The sequence below is a fragment of the Otolemur garnettii genome, unplaced genomic scaffold (genome assembly GCF_000181295.1).
Source record: "Otolemur garnettii isolate 467f Iridium unplaced genomic scaffold, OtoGar3 scaffold00176, whole genome shotgun sequence".
Lineage (NCBI taxonomy): Eukaryota > Metazoa > Chordata > Mammalia > Primates > Galagidae > Otolemur > Otolemur garnettii.
The window spans coordinates 266,837-280,863 of record NW_003852571.1 but is presented as its reverse complement, the minus strand read 5'-3'; the positions used below and the strand labels follow the sequence as shown (position 1 = coordinate 280,863).

General features: G+C 37.1%; 1 protein-coding gene across 2 annotated transcripts in view; it reads left to right on the top strand.

Moving 5' to 3' along the window:
- Nucleotides 1-5,471, top strand: part of PIEZO2 (piezo type mechanosensitive ion channel component 2) — a 549,391-nt gene extending 543,920 nt beyond the window's left edge. The window contains exons 51-52 of one of the 2 annotated variants that reach the window (XM_003800478.2): nt 2,868-3,051; nt 3,964-5,471. In XM_003800478.2, coding sequence (XP_003800526.2) covers nt 2,868-3,051; nt 3,964-4,216 — 437 coding nt within the window. In that variant the 3' untranslated portion in view covers nt 4,217-5,471. The remainder of the gene's footprint in view (nt 1-2,867; nt 3,052-3,963) is intronic. The other variant, XM_023519459.1, reaches the window with a different exon arrangement.
- The last annotated feature ends 8,556 nt before the right edge of the window (nt 5,472-14,027 follow it).

The following is a 14,027-nucleotide window of genomic DNA, read 5'->3' as shown; positions in this document are numbered from 1 at the left end:
TTAAAGCATAAAAATGGTGCTTTAACAGAGATAGCATTGAATCTGTAGATTGCTTTGAGTAGTATGGACATTTTAACAATGTTGATTCTTCCCAGCTATGAGCATGGTGTGTTTTTCCATTTGTTAACATCTTCAGCTATTTCTTTTCTCAGAGTTTCATAGTTCTTTTTATAGAGCTCTTTCACATCCTTTTTTAGGTAAATTCCCAAATATGTCATCTTCTTTGGCACTACTGTAAAAGGAATAGAGTCTCTGGCTAATTTTTCAGCTTGACTATTATTGGTATATATAAAACTTACTGATTTGTAAGTATTGATTTTGTATCCTGAGACACTGCTATATTCCTTGATCACTTCTAAGAATTCTGTAGTTGCATCCCAGGGGTTTTCCAGGTTTAAGATCATATTATCTGTGAAGAGTGAGAGTTTGATCTCCTCTGACCCCATTTGAACACGCTTGATCATCTTCTCTTGCCTGATGCTAAGATTGAAGTCTTAGCATCATAGTGAATAGCAGTGGAGACAGTTGGCATCCTTGCCTCATTCTAGATCTGCATGACAGTGTTTTCAGTTTTACTCCATTCAATGGAGTATGATATTGGCTGTGGGTTTGCTGTAGAAGACCTCTATCAGTTTAAGAAATGTCCCTTACATGCCTGTTTTCTTAAGGGTTCTGATCATGAAAGGGTGCTGGATTTTATAAAAATCTTTTTCTGCATCAATTGAGAGAATTGCATGGTCTTTTTTATTTTATTTGTATGATGTATTTATAGATGTACATATGTTGAACCAACCTTTAACCCTGGAATAAAACCAACTTGATCATGGTGTACAATTTTTTTGATGTGTTGTTGAATTCTGTTTGCTAGGATCTTATTGAATATTTTTGCATAGGTATTCATTAATGATATTAGTCTACAGTTTTCTTTCTTTGTTGGGTCCTTTCATGGTTTAGGGATCAGGGTGAAATTTGCTTCATAAAATATGTTGGGAAGTAGTCCTTCTTTTTCTGTGTTTTGGAAAAGGTTGTGTAATAAAGGTACTAATTCCTCTTTAAAGGTCTGGTAGAACTCTGATGTGAAGCCATCTGGCCCTAGACTTTTCTTTTTAAGGAGATTGTGTATAGTTTGTGCTATTTCAGTGATTGATATAGGTCTATTTAAAATTTCTAATTCTTTCTGATTGAGTCTAAGATGGTCATGTGCTTCCAAGTATTGGTCTATTTTCTTCAGATTTTCATATTTTTGAGATTTTTCATGTTTTTGTAGTAATCACCGAGGATTTTTTAAATTTCTGAGGTGTCTGTTGTTATTTCTCCTTTCTCATTTCTGATTAATGATATTAGAGATTTTACTTTGATGTTTCTGGTTAGGTTGGCCAGAGGTTTATCAATTTTATCAATCTTTTCAAAGCAGCAACTTTTCCCTTTTGTTGATCTTCTGGATGATTCTTTTGCTTTCAATTTCATTTAATTCTGCCGTAATTTTGGTTATTTCTTTTATTCTTCTGGGTTTGGGGTTGGAATGTTCTTCCTTTTCCAGTGGTTTGAGATGACCCATTAAGTTGTTGATTTCCTCTCTTTCTGTTTTCTTGATGAAGGCTTCCAATGCTATAAGTTTCCCTCTTAGGACTGCCTTTGCAGTATCCACACAAATTTTGATAATTTGTGTCTTCATTATCATTTTGTTTCAAAAATTTGATGATTTCCTTCTTAATCTCATCTTTGACCCATCTGTTATCATTCAGCATAAGATTATTTAGTTTCCATGACTTCGTTTGAGTATGAAGATTCCTGTTGCTATTGAATACAACTTTTATTCCATGTTGGTCTGAGAAGGAATTATACAAGGAATAATTTCTGTTCTTTTAAATTTGTTGAGGTTAGACTTGTGTCCTAAAATATGATCTATTTTGGAGGATGATCCATGGGCTGATGAGAAGAATATATATTCAGTTTTATTAGGATGAAATGTTCTATAGATGTCTGTTAAGTCCATTTGTTTTAGGGTCAAGTTTAAGTCCATTATTTATTTGTTTATTTTCTTCTTGGAGGATCTATCCAAAACTGTCAAAGGGGTGTTAAAATCTCCAACTGTTGTAGTGTAGGAAGATATCAAATTTTTCATATCTCTTAGGGTTTCCTTTAAATTGAGGACCATTCTGGTAGGGTACATAAATGTTAATTATTGAAATCTCTTCATGTTGAGTGTTTGCCTTAACAAATATGTAGTGACCATCTTTATCTTTCTTTATCTTTATTGGTTTAAAGCCAGTTGTCTCTGCAAATGAAATTGCAACCCCTGCTTTTTTCTGATTCCCATTTGCCTGTATTATAGATGTCCAACCCTTCACCCTGAGTCTGTTTTTATCCTTTAAGGTAAGATGAGATTCTTGTAAGAAGCAGATATCTGATCTGAGTTTATGTATCCAGCCAGCCAACCTGTGCCTCTTAAGAGGACAATTTAAACCACATTAATTGAGAGAATTGATAAGCATGGTAGTGTTTGGTGTGTCATGTTTTTCAAATGTCCAGTGGATATTTTTAATCCTTTCACCACTGTGGAAGTTGGGTTTTGTTCAAAAAATTTCTGGGTAAGTTTACTTTGGAGCGATTTGGGCTATAAATGTCTACCAGGTTGTTTGGAATTATCTGCCTGGCTGCTTAGAGGTGAGTCTTTCACCATCTCCCTGTGGCATCATGTTCACAGCAACAGACCTCACTAACAGAGGGACCTCTCTTACATATGTCATTTTCTTTCTAGAATCATACACTATAGATAGTAACTAGTTTTTCCATCTGAAGACTGTTGGTGTACATTAAATCCTAAAATTGTCATGCTAACTTTATTTCATTTTTCTCCCCTCCAGAAAATAATTTCATGGATATCACCATCATTTTGTCCAGGGATAATACAACAAAATCTAATAGTGAGTGGTGGGTTCTCAACCTGACTGGAAATAGACTATACAATCAACACTCACAGGCCTTGGAACTTGTGGTCTTCAATGATAAAGTTAGCCCTCCCAGTCTGGGGTTCCTGGCTGGCTATGGGTAAGGATTCACTTAACAATTAATGGTTACAAGAGTCCACTTCTGTATCATTTAAAGTTGAGGTTGGGAAGCCTTTTATCTTCTTACAATTCTTAAATTTTATAGGTGCAATATTAAAATTCACACATCTGTAGCAACTTCATTTCAAAAAAATAAGGAAACAAGTCCCAAAGAGATCAAAATGCCAATTGTGACTCAGACAACCCAGGTGTATAGCTGCCTTACATTTCCCTGTTATGGTGTGGTTTGCTGTAACTCAGTGCTGACATTTAGAAACTGGATGGAGTTATTACTTTTCTCCATAGATTGTCTTCTGACCTATAGTGGATGGACCCACTATTCAGTTTTGAATATTTTTAAACCATCCAGTCATATTCTGATTCTTAAATCTTAGGACACACATATCTCCTATAATATGCAAGTATAAACTGTTAAATTTCTCCGAGTTAACCTCATAAGAAACTTCTTTTTAATCAGAATTTTATTATAAAAATAAATCTCTGAGAAATATGAATTCTTAAATGGAAAAGAGCCTGCTTCAGAAAAGTATATTTCTACCAAATATATAGTTTCCATAGGTAATATATGTTATAATATATTATAGTTTATGCATTTAATAAATGCAGTAAACCATCTAAAGTTAATACATGAAAATGTTAACATTGGTTATTTCCAAAATGTGAGATTTAGAAAGATTTTGATTTTTCAATTCTAATAGTTTTATAATATTTTTTTACAAAGAACATAACTTACCTTTTTAATTAGAAATAAATGTAAATTTTTACCAAAGGAAAAATATAAGCTTTTATCTTCTATGGATAATGAAGGAAAATATCATTTTTTTTCTTTTAGACTTGCTTTTTATCACATATTTAACTGCTATATATAATTTTTACTTACTGGGTTTTTCAGTATCATGGGACTATATGCTTCAGTTGTTCTCGTGATTGGAAAATTTGTCCGTGAATTCTTCAGTGGAATTTCTCACTCCATCATGTTTGAAGAACTTCCAAATGTGGATCGAATTTTGAAGTTGTGCACAGATATTTTTTTAGTTCGAGAGACAGGGGAACTGGAACTAGAAGAAGATCTCTATGCCAAATTAATATTCCTGTACCGTTCACCAGAAACAATGATCAAGTGGACTAGGGAAAAAACAAATTGAAACCTAAGGACACAAACTGCAAGTGAAGTGAACATTTGAATTTTTTTTTAAAAAAGCACAATATTCTCATAAGAGCTAAGTATTTCTAGTTCAGTGGAAATGGTTTCTCTTCTGACAGGTGGCCAAAAGGAGCTGATGTCCTTTTGCTGTAAAAGCTACCTTGTAAGTTTGGGGACCGTTGAAGACATTATTTGTAATTCCAGTTCTCTCAATCAGGGCTACTTGCTTTATGTTTTAGTTAACAGTGTCTTGCATTCTGATTGACTATGTGAGGAATCATTCTTGGGTCCTCTCCGTAAGAAAAATAGAAGAGAAGATAGAAGGACAGAGACCTGTGTTTACTCTGCAGGGATGACGCCCTTCCAGGGAGACGCTGTGACAAATCTCCCACAGCTCTGGGATGGCCACTGTGGGGAGACTGGATGAGCCTTCAGTACACTCAAAATATGCAATAGCAATAGGAGGCCAGCAGCTCCTACATGCATCTCTGGGAGGACAAGAGAAAGGGAACCAAGGACTCATGAAGATGCCACTGGAAGGATAAGCATTCTAAGCAAAAAGATAGCATTAGTGATACTCTTACTGCCTTATCTTAACTGAAGACTAATTAACAAATCTTTCCTAAAAACACAAGTGACTTCTCAGGAAATTGAAAAAAAAAAAAAGCAACAAAACAAATTACGAGGACATCTGCTTATTGTGGTCCAGTGGTGACTCGCTTCAGTGAAGGTTGCTGTCATGGAAACGTACATGAGACAGAAGACAGAAAGATTTTTGAAAAGGACAACTCAGATGGACTTGGAATTCTCTGACTTTGTAACTCTTTAGTAACTGAGGTCAGGAACTCTCTTTGGCCTTTCCCCATCTCCTCTTTCCATGATTTAAGGCAATGGTTTTTCCAATATGGACATTTTCCTTCCTGTTTTTCAGGTATATCAAAGAGTTTACATATTCTGATTCACATTTTTACATCTGAGACAGTTTTTTTTAAGTTCATAATTGTGGAAGAAATACGTATATTGAGCTCGGGAAATAAAAATGGCCTTTTCTTAAATTATTATCATTGGTAATACAACCTCTTCATTAAATAACAATATAGCATGAAAAAATTATGATTAAAATGTAGTTTTCATTCCATATTAAAATACAGTTTCTGAGAAAAATCATTGAATGGGCTAGAATATGTAAAAAAAAAAATTGATCCTATGTAGTTTGGGTTCAAAGCTGAATTAAAATAAAGCACATCTTGCAAAGTTATTTTGAGAATACTCCTCATTCTGCCTTTTTGCATAGAATAGGAAAAGTGATAGTTTTCAGTACAAACAGAAAATCAACTGAGGTAAGAATCTACTGTTGCTGGTTTTGTTTTATTTTCTCCTGTAAGTGATCATATAAATAACATTAAACAAGAAAAGCAACTGATAACAAATTGATTTCCAAGGAGGAAACTATAATAATGAATATGGAACTTCAAAACAAACAGCAGAGTCTTCTAGAGCTATGGTCTCTAAACCCCTACCCTAGCCATGGACTAGTAGTAGTTTGGGAGGAGGAAGCTCCATCTGTATTCATAGCCACCCCCACTGCTCATCATCTCCTGAGCTCTGCATCCCGTCAGATCCCCCTACAGCCTGGTCTGCAGAAAAATTGTCTTCTATGAAACCCTTTGTGCTAAAAGGGTTGGAGACCATGCTCTGGAGTTAATCAGTGTATTTGTTCTTACACTGTGAATTCAGTATGCATGCACCCTGCTGAGATCATCAGTTTCTGTCACAATAACAATAAACCCAAACTACTTAGCGGAACACTTGGGTGACAATGTGCTTTCTTGACAACGGGAAGAATTACATCACATATATCTGCTTGTGAGTTTTGTTTTCTTTTTTTATTTTATTTATCTATTTATTTACTTATGTTTGAGACTGGTTCTTCCTCTGTTGCCTGACCTAGAGTGCAGTGGTGTCATCATAACCCATTGTAACCTCAGTCTCCTGGGCTCCAGTTGTCCTCCTACCCCAGCTTCCTATGTAGCTAGGGCTACAGGTGTGGGCCACTGACACTGGATAATTTTTCTGTTTTTAGTAGAGAAGGATCTCACTCTTGCTCAGGCTTGTCTGGAACCCTTGGCCTCAAGTGATTCTTCCTGAATTCTAACACCTTATCTATGAGTTTTCTAATTCCAGTTTTTATTGTTCTTTTATGTTTTCACTCATTTGCTGAATTAATTTTAGCTCACTTTGAAATATTGGATTATACATAGTAGTTTTCACTTGTTTTGTGAACATCTCTTTGTGGCAAATGTTTATAGTCTCAAAGGATGTGATCTTATCTTTTTTTTTTTTTTTTTACTGACAGCATTTGGTATTGGACTTACCGTCTTTTCTGTTGCTCTTTGTACAGGACATTCATTTTTCCAACTTTTGGGAAAAGTCGGAATCTCTTTTATCCTCAGGGCTTTGGAGGCCTCTCTGCTGTGATGTGGATATCTTCCTTCCCAAGGCCTGACACCCAGGGTGTCCCCTCCATCCCCTTTGCCCAGGTCCTCTCTTCCTGAAGGGACTCTATCCTGAGACAGCTTCTCCTCAAGGACAAGGATGATGGGAGGGAGTTTCAATTGGTAACTTTGGAGAGTTCACAGGCCTAGCATGGCCCAGCCCTTTAGCCCACATCTGAGCCCTGCCCTCCACCCCCACGTGTATACAGCCCCTCCCAGTGTCAAAGGGCTGTGCCTGTGGGGGAGCCCTGCCTCAGCTCTGCCATATGTCCATTCTCTCTTCCTCCTCCTGTGTGGGGCGGATGCAGGCCCAGTGGGTCTGGGGCTTGCTGTTAGTGACATAGTTCTTGTCTGGGGTTGTTGTTTTGGTGCAGGGAGGTGCAGACAGTGATTGAGGACCCTCAGCACTCCGCAGCCACTGCCTCTGCTACACAGACTGCCACTAGAGTCCTTAACTATAGCATTTAGCAAGGTGAGATACCAGATTCCACAGTTAGAGATAATAATCTTAAATTATATCGCCCTGGTTAAATTCACTAATTGGCAGGAAGGTGCCTTGGTATAATCAGTGCACACAAATAATTGGTTCCCAAATTTTACTTCAAGTAAAAGACATTTTTTAAAAAAATAAAATATTACTAATGAAAGTGTTATTTAAGGCAGGTATCTGTGGTTATGTTCCCACATAAGTTTACTTGTGTAATTTGGTGATTTTCCATATTGTTTCTTTGCTTTCTAGTTCTTTGTTCATTTTTTTCTTTTTGCTTCTTTGTGTTATAAGTACGTAGCTCTTTAGTTTTCCTTTCTAATATAAGCATTTGAGTCTATCAATTCAAATTGGGTACCCCAATTCAAAAGTATAAGAGATCATCATTTGAAAGTTTAGTTACTTAAATATTCCATACTTTGCCATGTGGTCTTGAATATTACATTTCCATTTATATCCTGCAAGTGAGACAGTAGCAGAGAGGCTGTGTCACTCACAGCCCAGCTCCATCAGATCACATATGGTAGAATGTTCTTTGAAGGATCTTCAAGTGCATTTCTTCCCATGCTGCCGGTCAGTTTTTGCATTGTGAAAGTCAACTAGAACTGCCACCACAAGACACTGGTTATCTTGCATGTAACTAGGAAAGCTAGCAGTATCTTAAATTTTTAATTATTATTTTGTATAATGTTGCCCTATCTAAGTTTGTAATATTTATTCATCTAAAATCATTACAATTTAAATCTGTAGTGAGACTTTTGAGAACCCTGTTTTCTCCTTGCAAGACCAAATCCTACTCCAGGGAGGTATGGCAGGGGCTTCACAGAAGTCCAGAAGCAGAGCACTTGTGGGTGTAAGAAGGGCACCAGTTTGCTGAGGGACCTAGAGGGAGGTTTAAGAGACAGAGGAGCTTCTGGAACCATCCTTATGCTCTGGAATAGGCCCCTAATGAGTTTAAGGTTCTGAGGAAAAGCCAGATGGGGCATGTCCTGCCTTCCTCACCCCAGACACTTCCTCCCATAGAGTAAGAGAACAGAGCCAGAGAAGGATTGCTGGAGATAGGCTTGGGAGTGCTGGGGTAATAAGGATAATATAAAGAACAGTCAATCAATATTAGCCGAACCTTGTGCTTAAAGCATGAGAAGTTGGAGGCCTGAGTGGTGGGTGGTAAACTGGCAATCAACAGGAATAATTAAGCTGAGAAATAGGCCTAAGCCTGGGAACCAGAGAGAGGTTAACAGCTGTGTTGTTCCTCCCCCAAAGTCACTGCACCACCTGGTGTCCACGAAGTATATTGCAACATAAATATGTTCCTTCTGAAATCAGATCCCTACATCATAAATAATATGTGTATGTTTATATATAATATGTATTTTTTATTTCATTTTTTGTCTTTTTTTCTTTCTTGTAGTTGTCACTGTTAATTTTTTTCTCTTCTTTTCTTCCTCTGTTGGTTGCTGAGATTGCTTACATCAGGCTATTTGAGTTTTTTTTAGATCTTGTTTCAATGAGTTTTGTTTTGTTTTGTTTTGATTTTTGCTAAGTTATTTGGTTGGTTCCTTTCCTAACTTCCATTATTACATTTAACAAGTGCAAGGGCTCCTGTATATTTGTTGTTGTTGTTGTTGTTGTTGTTCAAGAATTGTAGCTTGATTTATTCTCTCTCCCTTCTTCACTCCTTGACATTCTCTCAGTTGATGGACACTCTTCTACTCTTCTTATCTCTCCCTTATAATGTGCTTCTGCATCAGCTAAGATATTATCCCCTGTTTTTCTTCCTTTTTTTTCTTAGTTTGTTTTCTTTCTTTCTTTATTCCTCTTCCCTCCCTCTCCTTTATTTGATTCAATAGCACATTTATTTTCCTTTATCTATTCTTTTTTTAATATTTATTCCTTTTTTCCCTTTTTTGTTTTTTATATTTATTTTTTTCTTCTTTTTCCAGCCTTTCTTTGCTGAGGGTGGGTCTGACACAGCTGTGGTCTGGTAGGTAGACCACAGCAGTAGTCTGGCTCAAGGAGGCCAGGAGAATTTTCTACCACTGGCCCCAAGAAGAAAGTATTAGGAAGATCACACTGCAGAACTTTCCTATTTTTCTTTTTATTCTTTTTTTTTTTCATCCTTACTCAATTTTTCCTTCTTATTTTTTGTGTTTGCTCTTTTTCTTCTCTTCCTAATTTTGGCAGAGAAAGAGTCTGGCTGTGTTCAGGCTAGGAAGGAGTGCCTGATTTAGAGGAATCCACCCAGCCTAACTCAAAACGCTTCAGCTATAGGTGTGGGCTTACCACCATGCTGAATAATAACATTTCTTCTATCACTCTCATGCTTCTTTCCTGTCCTCCTTCTCTCCTGTTCTTGGAATTTTCTTCTGTTATTCGCCCTCTTTTCTTTTATTTCATTTATTGTTTTTTCTTTTCTCTTACTCTTTCCTTCTTTTTTTTCCTCCTTTTTTCCCTCTCCTCTTGCTACTCCTTGCTCACTCCAACCCTTCTCTGCCTTCTGACTCCATACCAAGAGGCCTCTTCACCATCTAAACTCTGGGACAAAGTAACTTGAAGCAAAGGAAGAAGTGAGAAGGAAAAAGATGCACAAGAAAAAACATTCTCAGGATAAAGTTTATCTAGCAAATATAACAGTGAAACTCCAGAGACATTCTAGTGAAGTCACGAAGATGCTCATTATCAGCAGCTCTTGCAAACATTACACTGGATGGCCACAAAGCTATGAGACATTGATATAATAAAAGAAATCAGAAATGTTAAATGTTAAGGAATACAATCCAGAGGCAGGAAGCCTGGATTCTGGAGCCAATGCTACTTCTGTCTCAAGGTTTCCAACAGTCAAGGAGAAGGAACAAGATGGGGAACTAGAAATATCTCCTTATCAGCCACTCAGTAAGACAGGAGAGACAGGACTCTAGCAACCTCTGGCTGAAGGATCCTGCCTAGAAACATCCCTCTGTAGGTACAATGAAGCAGTAGGCAACTCCAGGAGCCAACAAAGAGGTCTGGAGCTGAGGAAGATCAGCAAGAAGGCAAGTGCTTGCATATGGGTAGAGGCTGGCCAGCTGGCCCTCCAGTGGAGGACTAGGGACAAGAAAGGGCTGTCCTGCAGTTTTTTGTTCTTGGACTGGGCTGTTCACTGGAGTTGCCTTAAAAGGGTTTAAGGGAGCAAGTGGATTCAAACAGCATCCAGCAGGCAGGGGGCTTGGCTACTAGCAAGGTGACACCATTGTGGGAGGGCCACCTGGGAGGAAGACTCCATACAGTCCTAGTGTATGGCCAGCTCTAGCGCTTCTGCTGAGCTTGGGCAGCCATCTTTGGGGTGAGGTAAATGGCTCCCGTACCCCAGGAAAGCCATATTGTGACCATGGACCATGGGGCAGTGTTTGGAAGGAAAAAGCATGCCTCCCAAGAAATCTGTTGAGAGCTTCAGATCTGAATCCTATGGAGACTGAATGCTAGTGAACAACCAAGGCCTGATCTAGTGCAAATAAATCAGGAAGACAGGACAGGGTCTCCACAGCAACTAGATAATGGCTTCTGGCCCCCATCTTATGCAATAAAACCAGCATGTGTATGCTCCATCTCTTAATACCACAGCACCACCTAGTGTCCAGGTAATACATAGGCGCATGTGTGTGTGTGTATTCTTTTTTATCTTCTTTTCCCAATTATTTCCTTGGTTTGTTGTTGTTGTTGTATTTAGTTTTGTTTACTTTGGTTGTATTTTTATCTTTTCATTTTTACTTTTCTCAATAGCAAGGGCTACTCCATTTCTGCTACAGTGTTTGAATCCCTTTTATTCATTCTTTCTACTTTATTTTTTTCCTCTTTTCTCTCTTGTGGTGGAGATTTGTCTACTTTTATCATCTTTCCATGTAAAACAACTAAGATATCTTTTTGTATCTTATATAATTTTACTTTTACTTTTCTTAATTGTTTTTTTTCTTTTCTCATCTGTTTTATTCTATTTCACTTAGTATTATATTTATGGGATGCAGCCTCACTCTGAGGCCTGGGATGGGGGGATAAAGCATTAGTCTGGCTCAAGGAAGACTTGAATAAATGCTCTAGGGTGTCATTCTAGCTATGGCCTTTCGAAGATGGTATTGGTAGGTCACCACTATGATATAGGGTTGATTTTTTTCTATATATGGTGGAGATATGATCTTGCATTTTCCCAGGTTGGCAAGGACCTCCTGATTTTGAGGGAGGCCCCCAGCCTGGCACCCAGAATCCTGGAATTTTGAGTATGAGTCAAAGCATCCTGCCAAACACCACCATTTCTTTTCTCTCTCTCCCTCCCCTTCTGTCCTTCTTCTTTCCTCTCTTTTTTTTCAATTTTTTCCATTCACCATGACTCTCTTTTTTCTTTTTCTTTCCTTTCTCACTTATCACTTTTTACACTCCTCTTCTTTCTGGCCTTATACCAAAAGACTACTTCAACACCTAAGCACACTTAACTAAAAGTGAAGGAGATAGTGAGAAGAAAAAGCAGGGGGAGGAAGTAAAAAAGCAGGAGAAGAAGAAAACACACTTGGGGAGGAACCAATAGAAAAATTCTGAAAACATGAAAAACCAGAACAAAGCAACCACTCCAAGGCATCATGAGGTAGCTACCACAAAGGATTCCACCTATAAGGAAATGATGGAAATGTGAGAAAGGGAACTTAAAATATTGATGGTAAAAGTAATAAAGGGAATTGATGAGAAAGTAGAAAATAATCAATAGGATATCTAAATACAGAACCAAATAATGGATGAGCGATATAAAAATATAGAAAGGATATAGTGGAGCTTAAGGAATTGAAGCAATCAGGGAACTTAAATATGCAGTATAAAGTATCAATAACAAATTAGACCACAGAGAAAAAAGAACCTCAGAGCTAGACTATACAGCTCTTGATCTAACACAGGCAATAAAAGAGGCAGAAAAGAAGAGAAAGAAAGCATCCAAACATATGAGTTATAGGTATCCCTGAAAAGGAAGAAGAGCATCACAAAGGAATGGAAGCCCTACTGAAGGACATGATAAATGAAAATGGAAGACATAAATAAAATGAAAACAATCATTTTAGAGGCATATCAAACTCCTGTCATCTTAACACAAACAAAGCATCTCCACGACACATTGTAATGAGAAAATTCTGCAAGTAGCCAGGAGTAAGTGCCAATTGACCTACAGGGGCAGATCCATCAGGGTGACAGCAGACTTTTCAGCTGAAACTTTCCAAGCCAGAAAAGAATAGCATCTACCTTTAACCTTCTCAAACAAAATAATTTCCAGCTCAGAATTCTGTATCCTGCCAAACCAGTGATTCTCAACCTTTGGGTCACAACCCATAGTAACTGTATTAAAGAGCCACAGCAGTAGGAAGGTTGAGAACCACTGTGCTAAACTAAGCTTCAAAATCAATGGAGAAATAAATCTTTTACTGATATGCAAACATCGAGGAAATTCACCACAGTAAGACCCGTTCTTTAGGAAATACTTAGACCTATTCTCCATACTGAACATCACAATAGACCACCAGAAAAGTAAATACCCAGAAACTAAAGGACAAAACCTAGCTTCCATAATGGTGCAAAGGATAAATCTAAGCAACATACTTTCACAAAATAAGATGAATAGAACTCCATCACATTCACCAATTCTCTCAATAAATGTGAATGTCTTGAATTTCCTACTGAATAGGCACAGGCTGGCCAAATGGATACAAAAAGCACAAACCCTCTATACGTTATCTCAAGGAAACAGAACTAACCTCAATGGACAACATTAGACTCAGGGTGAAAGGTTGGAAAACAATATTACAGGCAAGTAGAAATTGAAACAAAGGAAGGGTAGCAAACTTATTTTCAAATACAAGTGGATTTAAAGCAACTGAAGTTAACAAAAAGACAAAGATGGTCACTTCACATTAATCAAGGGAAAAATACAAGAAGAGGAGATTTCAATTAAGATGTATGCATCCAACTCAAATGCTCCTTGATTTATGAAACCAACCTTAATTGGTCTGAGCAATATGATATTCTGTAACACCATAATAGCAGGGGACTTCAACATCTCTCTGACAAAACTGGACATATCCTCTAAACAGAAACTAAACAAAAAGAAAAAGGACTTAAAGGTGACCCTAGAGCAATTGGGCTTAATCTTTATGTATAGAACATACCATCCCAAAGGTAATGAATGTACCTTCTCATCATTAGTCCATAGAATATACTCCAAAATAGATCATATCCTAAAACACAAATCAAACCTCAAAAACTTTAAAAGAATTGAAATTATACCTTGTATCATTTCATACTATAGACAATAAAGGTGGAACTCAATTCCATCAAAAATTTTCATCCTCTCACAAGGCAAGTGCCTATGTACTTGGGCATGAAAATAAAACAACCTTATGCTGAATGACAGTTGAGTAAAGGAAGAGATAAAAAAGGAAATCATTAACTTCCTTGAACATAAAAAGAATAAAAGCTACAAGCTACCAAAATCTGTGGGATACTCCAAAAGCAGTCCCAAAAGCACATCAACAACCTAATAAATCATCTTAAGGAAATGTAAAAGGAGGAGGAATCCAATTCCAAACCAAGCAGAAAAAAAAATAACTAAAATTAAATCAGAAATGAATGAAATTAAAAACAAAAGAATCATTCAGAAAATGAAGAAAGCAAAAAGCTGGTTCTCCAAAAAGATAAACAAAATCAATAAATAATTGGCCAGATTAATGAGAAACAGAAAAGTAATATCTCTTAATAACCTCAATCAGAAATGAAAAGGAGGGGAAATAACAACTGAAACCACAGAGATTATCTCTGACTAA